General features: G+C 47.9%; 1 protein-coding gene across 1 annotated transcript in view; it reads left to right on the forward strand.

Annotated features, from left to right (window-relative positions):
* The window catches only part of LOC130587402 (L-gulonolactone oxidase-like), a gene marked incomplete at its 5' end in the record, with an annotated part of 16,193 nt that overhangs the window by 2,809 nt on the left and 5,922 nt on the right, over nt 1–7,462 (forward strand). The window contains 3 exons of the mRNA XM_057388376.1: nt 3–89; nt 2,652–2,746; nt 6,913–7,003. Coding sequence (XP_057244359.1) covers nt 3–89; nt 2,652–2,746; nt 6,913–7,003 — 273 coding nt within the window. The remainder of the gene's footprint in view (nt 1–2; nt 90–2,651; nt 2,747–6,912; nt 7,004–7,462) is intronic.

Genomic DNA, 7,462 nt, shown 5'->3' on the forward strand with positions numbered 1-7,462 from the left:
AGGTGGTGGGGGGCGGCCACTCCCCCTCGGACATCGCCTGCTCCGACCATTTCATGATCCACCTGGGAAAAATGAACCGGATCCTGCGGGTGAGAACGGGAAAAAAATCCGGGAAAAAATGGGAAAAAATGGGAAAAAATGAGAAATCTGGGAAAAAATCCAGGGGGGAAAAATCCAGGAAAATACAGAAAAATTCGGAAAAAATACAAAAAAAATACAGGAAAGGTCTGGCAAATCTGGAAAAATCTGGAAAAGTCTGGGAAAATACGGGAAAATATGGAAAAATATGGAAAAATGCAGGAAAATATGGAGAAAATCCAGAGAATCTGGGAAAAAAAATCCTGGAAAATAAAAAAAAAAAAAAATGTGGAAAATCTGGAAAAGTCCAGAAAAGGCTGGGAAAATCCGGGAACATCCAGGAAAAAAAATCTGGAAAAAATGCAGAGAAATCTGGAAAAATCCAGGAAAAAAATCTAGGAAAATCTGGGAAAAATCTGGGAAAATAAAAAAATAAATCCAGGAAAATATGGGAAAATCTGGGAAAATCTGGGAAAATCTGGGAAAATCCAGGAAACTATGGGAAAAACTGGGAAAATACAGGAAAAGCTGGGAAAATACGAGAAAATCTTGTAGAAAATCCAGGTGAAAAAAAATCTGGGAAAATACAGAAAAAATACAAAAAGATCCAGGAAAGATCCGGGAAAATCTGGAAAAATCTGGGAAAAAATCCAGGCAAATCCATAAAAGAATCCGGGAAAAAAAAACCAAAATAAAAAAAATGGGGGAAATCCAGAAAAATTCAGAAAAATCTGGGGAAATTCGGAAAAATATGGAAAAAAACCTGAAAAGCTGCAAAAATCTGGAAAATCCCATTGGGAATGGGTTCTCCATTGCTAATGCGTTTTCCATAGGGAATAAATTTTTCCATTGGGAATGAGGTTCCCATAGGGAATGGGTTTTCCATAGGAAATGAGGTTCCTGTTGGGAATGGGTTTTCCATCACGAATGAGTTTTCCCTATGAAATGCGACTCCCTTAGGAATGACATTTCCATAGGGAATGGGTTTTCCCTAAGAAATGAAGTTCCCTTTGGGAATGGGTTTTCCATAGGAAATGAGGTTCCCGTTGGGAATGGGTTTTCCATCAGGAATGGGTTTTCCCTATGAAACGAGACTACCTTAGGAATGGGTTTTCCATAGGGAATGGGTTTTCCATAGGGAATGAGTTTTCCATAGGGAATGGGGTTCCAATAGTGAATGGGTTTTCCATAGGAAATGAAGTTCCCGTTGGGAATGGGTTTTCCATCAGGAATGGGTTTTCCATCAGGAATGGGTTTTCCCTATGAAACGAGACTCCCTTAGGAATGACATTTCCATAGGGAATGGGTTTTCCCTAAGAAATGAAGTTCCCTTTGGGAATGGGTTTTCCATAGGGAATGAGTTTTCCATAGGGAAGGGGTTTTTCCATTGGGAATGAGGTTCCCATAAGGAATGAGGTTCCCATAGGCAGTGGGTTTTCCATTCAGAATGAGTTTTCCATTGGGAATGAGGTTCCCATAAGGAATGGGTTTTCCATAGGAAATGGGTTTTTCCATAGGGAATGAGGTTCCCATAGGGAATGGGGTTCCCACAGGGAATGGGTTTTCCACAGGAGAAGGGTTTTCCATAGGCAGTGGTTTTTCCATCGGGAATGAGTTTTCCATAAGGAATGGGTTTCCCATAGGAAATGAGTTTTTCCATGGGGAATGGGTTTTCTATAGGAAATGGGTTTTCCATAAGGAATGAGTTTTTCCATAGGAAATGGGTTTTCCATCGGGAATGAGTTTTCCATCGGGAATGGGTTTTCCCTAAGAAATGAGGTTCCCATAGGGAATGAGTTTTCCATAGAGAATGGGTTTTTCCATAGGAAATGAGGTTCCCATATGGAATGAAGTTTCCATCAGGAATTGGTTTTCCAAAGGGAATGGGTTTTCCATCGGGAATGAGGTTCCTGTTGGGAATGGGGTTTCCATTGAGAATGAGATTTTTGTAGGGGAATGAGTTTTCCACAGGGAATGGGTTTTTCCATCAGAATGGGTTTTTCCATCGGGAATGGGGTTTTCCATCAGAATGAGTGGAATGAGCTTTCCATCAGGAATGAGTTTTTCCATCGGGAATGAGTTTTCCATAGGAAATGAGGTTCCCATTGGGAATGAGTTTTTCCATCGGGAGTGGGTTTTCTAAAAGAAATGGGTTTTCCATCAGGAATGGGTTTTCCATAAGGAATGGGTTTCCCATCAGGAATGAGGTTCTCATAGGGAATGAGGTTCCCACAGGGAATAGGGTTCCCATCGGGAATGAGTTTTCCCTATGAAATGAGGTTCCCATGAGGAATGGGTTTTCCGTAGGAATTGAGGTTCCCATAAGGAATGAGTTTTTCCATAGGAAATGGGTTTTCCATCAGGAATGGGTTTTCCATCGGGAATGGGGTTTCCCTAAGAAATGAGGTTCCCATAGGGAATGAAGTTTCCATCAGGAATTGGTTTTCCATTGGGTATGGGTTTTCCATCAGGAATGAGGTTCCTGTTGGGAATGGGGTTTCCATTGGGAATTGGGTTCCCATCGGGAATGGGTTTTTCCATGGGGAATGAGTTTCCGATCCCGGTTTTTCCAGGTGGACACGGAGAAGCTGCAGGTGACGGTGGAAGCGGGAATTCTGCTCTCGGAGCTGAACCCGGAGCTGGATAAACTCGGGATGGCCTTGGCCAAGTGAGTGGGGTCGGGAATGGGGTTGGGATTGGGAATGGGAATGGGATGGGATTGAGAATGGGAATGGGAATGGGCCAGGATTGGGAATGGGAATGGGGAATGGGGCCGGGATTGGGATTGGGGAATGGGACTGGGATTGGGGAATGGGGTTGGGATTGGGATGGGGAATGGGGCTGGGATTGGGATCGGGAATGGGGAATGGGGCTGGGATTGGGATTAGGATCCGGGAATGGGGCCAGGATTGGGATCAGGACAAGGGAATGGGATCGGGATTGGGATCGGGAATGGGGCTGGTATTGGTATCAGGACTAGGGAATGGGGAATGGGATTGGGATAAGGAATGGGGCTGGGATTGGGATTAGGGAATGGGGCTGGGATTGGGATTGGGATAAGGGAATGGGATAAGGGAATGGGGCCGGGATTGGGATTAGGGAATGGGGAATGGGGTCAGGATTGGGATTGGGGAATGAGACTGGGATTGGGATTGGGGAATGGGGCTGGGATTGGGATCGGGAATGGGAATGGGCCGGGATTGGGAACAGGGAATGGGGCCGGGATGGGGAATGGGGCTGGGATTGGGGCTGGAATTGGGATCGGGAATGGGGCCGGGATTGGGATTGGGAATGGGGAATGGGGAATGGGGAATGGGACTGGGATTGGGAATGGGGAATGGGGAATGGGGCCGGGATTGAGGATGAGAATGGGGAATGGGACTGGGATTGGGAATGGGGCCAGTATTGCTATCAGGACTAGGGAATGGGGAATGGGATTGAGATAAGGAATGGATGGAGCCAGGATTGGGAATAGGGAATAGGGAAAAGGGAATAGGGAATGGGGAATGGGGAATGGGGAATGGGGAATAGGGGATAGGGATTAGGGAATAGGGAATAGGGGGTAGGGAATGGGGCATGGAGCTGGGATTGGGATTGGGATCCAGGAATGGAGCTGGGATTTGGAATGGGGAATGGGGCTGGGATTGGAGAATGGGGCTGGGATTGGGATTGGGATTAGGGAATGGGGCTGGGATTGGGATCAGGAATGGGGCCTGGATTGGGATCTGGGAATGGGGAATGGGGTTGGGATTGAGGTCAGGAATGGATCCACGTAAAATCAGGATCAGGAATGGATCAGGATCCGAAATGGATCAGGGTGGGATTGGGATCCATTCCCAGNAGGTGGTGGGGGGCGGCCACTCCCCCTCGGACATCGCCTGCTCCGACCATTTCATGATCCACCTGGGAAAAATGAACCGGATCCTGCGGGTGAGAGCGGGAAAAAAATCCGGGAAAATCTGGGGGAAAATGGGAAAAACCAGGAAAATCTGGAAAAAAATCCAGGGGAAAAAAAAATCCAGGAAAATACGGAAAAATACGGAAAAAAACCCCAAAAAAATCCAGGAAAGGTCTGGGAAAATATGGAAAAGTTTGGGAAATTACGGGAAAATATGGAAAAATGCAGGAAAATATTGAAAAAATCCGGAAAATCCAGGGGAAAAAAAATCTGGGAAAATACGGAAAAAATACAAAAAGATCCAGGAAAGATTTGGGAAAATCTGGAAAAATCTGTGGGGAAAAAAAATCCAGGGAAATCCAGAAAAGAATCCAGAAAAATATGGAAGGGGGGAAAACAGGGAAAATAAAAAAAAAATCAGAAAAATCTGGGGAATTTCGGAAAAATATGGAAAAAACCCTGAAAATCTGGGAAAATCCAGAAAATCCCATTGGGAATGGGTTTTCCATTGCGAATGCGTTTTCCGTAGGCAATAAATTTTTCCATTGGGATTGAGGTTCCCATAGGGAATGGGGTTCCCATAAGGAATTAGTTTTCCATCGGGAATGGGGTTTTCCATCAGGAATGAGTTTTTCCATCGGGAATGGCTTTTCCATCAGGAATGGCTTTTCCATCAGGAATGGCTTTTCCATCGGGAATGCGTTTTCCATCGGGAATGGAGTTTCCCTAAGAAATGAGGTTCCCATAGAGAATGAGGTTTCCATAGGAAATGGGTTTTTCCATAGGAAATGAAGTTCCCATATGGAATGAAGTTTCCATCGGGAATTGGTTTTCCACTGGGAATGGGTTTTCCATCAGAATGAGTTTTCCATAAGGAATGGGTTTTTCCATCGGGAATGAGATTCCCGTAGGGAATGAGGTTCCCATTGGGAATGGGGTTCCCACAGGGAATGGGTTTTCCATAGGAAAAGGGTTTTCCATAGGCAGTGGTTTTTCCATCGGGAATGAGTTTTCCATAAGGAATGGGTTTTCCATAGGAAATGAGGTTCCCATTGGGAATAGGTTTTCTGTAGGGAATGTGGTTCCCACAGGGAATGAGGTTCCCGTCGGGAATAGGTTTTTCCATCGGGAATGAGATTCCCATGGGGAATGAGTTTTTCCATTGAAAATTGAGTTCCCATCCTGTTTTTTCCATGGGGAATGAGTTTCTGATCCCGGTTTTCCTAGGTGGACACGGAGAAGCTGCAGGTGACGGTGGAAGCGGGAATTCTGCTCTCGGAGCTGAACCCGGAGCTGGATAAACTCGGGATGGCCCTGGCTAAGTGAGTGGGGTCGGGAATGGGGCTGGGATCGGGATCGGGATTAGGAATGGGAATGGGGAATGGGGCTGGGATTGGGGAATGGGGCTGGCATTGGGATCTGGACTAGGGAATGGGGCTGGGATTGGGATTGGGATTGGGAATGGGGAATGGGGAATGGGACTGGGATTGGGATCGGGAATAGGGCTGGGATTGGGGAATGGGAATGGGGCTGCGATTGGGATCGGGAATGGGGAATGGGCCAGGATTGGGAATGGGGAATGAGGCCGGGATTGGGATTGGGATCAGGACTAGGGAATGAGGAATGGGATTGGGATAAGGAATGGAGCTGGGATTGGGAATAGGGAATAGAGAATGGAGCCAGGATTTGGGAATGGGGCTAGGATTGGGATCGGGAATGGGTAATGGGGCTGGGATTGGGATCAGGAATGGGATTGAGAATGGGGAATGGGACTGGGATTGGGATCAGGAATGGGGAATGGGGCCGGGATTGGGATTAGGGAATGGGGCCAGTATTGGTATCAGGACTAGGGAATGGGGAATGGGATTGGGATAAGGAATGGAGCCGGGATTGGGAATAGGGAATGGGGCTGGGATTGGGATTAGGGAATGGGGAATGGGGTCAGGATTGGGATTGGGGAATGCGACTGGGAATGGGATCGGGAATGGGAATGGGCCGGGATTGGGAATGGGAATGGGCAATGGGGCCGAGATTGGGATCGGGAAATGGGACTGGGATTGGGATCGGGAATGGGGATGGGGCCGGGATTGGGAATGGGATCTGGGAATGGGGCTGGGATTGGGATCGGGAATGAAGCCGAGATTGGGATCGGGAATGGGGCTGGGATTGGGAATGGGGAATGGGGCTGGGATTGGGATTGGGATCAGGAATGGGGCTGGGATTGAGGTCAGGAATGGATCCACGTAAAATCAGGATCAGGAATGGATCAGGATCCGAAATGGATCAGGGTGGGATTGGGATCCATTCCCAGGGAATTTCCCTGGAGTGATCCTCGATGCCCCATCCCAATCCCTCCGGGAATGTCTCCTCCATCCCAACGGGGCCGGAAAATCAGGATGGGACCCCGGGAATGCTCCTCTCACAGAATTTCCATCCCAATTTCCCCGTTCCCAGGATTTGTTCAGGAGCTCTTTTCCAACCCAGACAATTCCAGGATTCCATTGAATCCTCCCAGGTTTTAATTTGATCCACAGCTCTTTTCCAACCCTGAAAATTCCAGGATTCCAGGATTCCATGGAATCCACCCAGGATTCCATTTGTTCCAATTTTCCAACCCTGAAAATTCCAGGATTCTGTTGAATCCTCCCAGGTTTTAACTTGATCAAGAGCTCTTTCCCAACCCTGAAAATTCCAGGATTCCAGTATTCCATGGACTCCACCCAGAATTCCATTCCCATTTTTCCCCCCTGGAATTTCTCAGGATGGATCTTTTTCCCGGGATATTTTCCCTGCCCCATCAGGATTTCCCTGGAGCAATCCCAGATCCCAAATCCCTCCGTGAATGTCACCTCCATCCCAACGCGGCCAGAAAATCGGGATGGGACCCCGGGAATGATCTTTTCCCGGAATTCCCATCCCGATTTCCCCGTTCCCAGCCAGGGAGCCGTGTCTGAGGTGACGGCGGCCGGAGTCATYGGCACCGGGACCCACAACACCGGCATCGCCCACGGAATTCTGCCCACCCAGGTGAGATTCCCGACGAGAATTACCCCAGGAATTCCGGGAATTCTGCTCCGGGTCTGGGAATCCCAAAATCCTCTGTTTCCACCCCAAAATCCATGCGGGGATTCCACGGATGGGGATGGGGGAGGGAATCCTGGCTGGGGCAGCTCCATCCTGGGAAATATTCCAGAGGTTGGGAAATTCTGGGATCGGGTGAAGGGTCGGGGTTGGAATGGGATGGGATTTAAGGGCCCTTYCCATGATTCCATGGATCCCAYGRAAATTCYATCCCCCMAAAATTCCAGCCATTCCYGAGGAAAATCGCAAAAATCCCRACATTCCCGGTGTTTGTTTTCCCATTTTTCCCTTGTGTCCAATGGGATAATTCCCCAGAATTCAGGCTGGGATATCCAGAGCTCCCGGAATTCAGGGAATTCTTGGAATGTTCAGCGCAGGGCTATGGGTTGGGTTTGAGGATCCCGG

This window comes from Malurus melanocephalus, unplaced genomic scaffold, assembly GCF_030028575.1.
Source record: "Malurus melanocephalus ecotype Western Australia unplaced genomic scaffold, MMel_1.1 scaffold_1857, whole genome shotgun sequence".
In the NCBI taxonomy this organism is placed as follows: Eukaryota; Metazoa; Chordata; class Aves; order Passeriformes; family Maluridae; genus Malurus; species Malurus melanocephalus.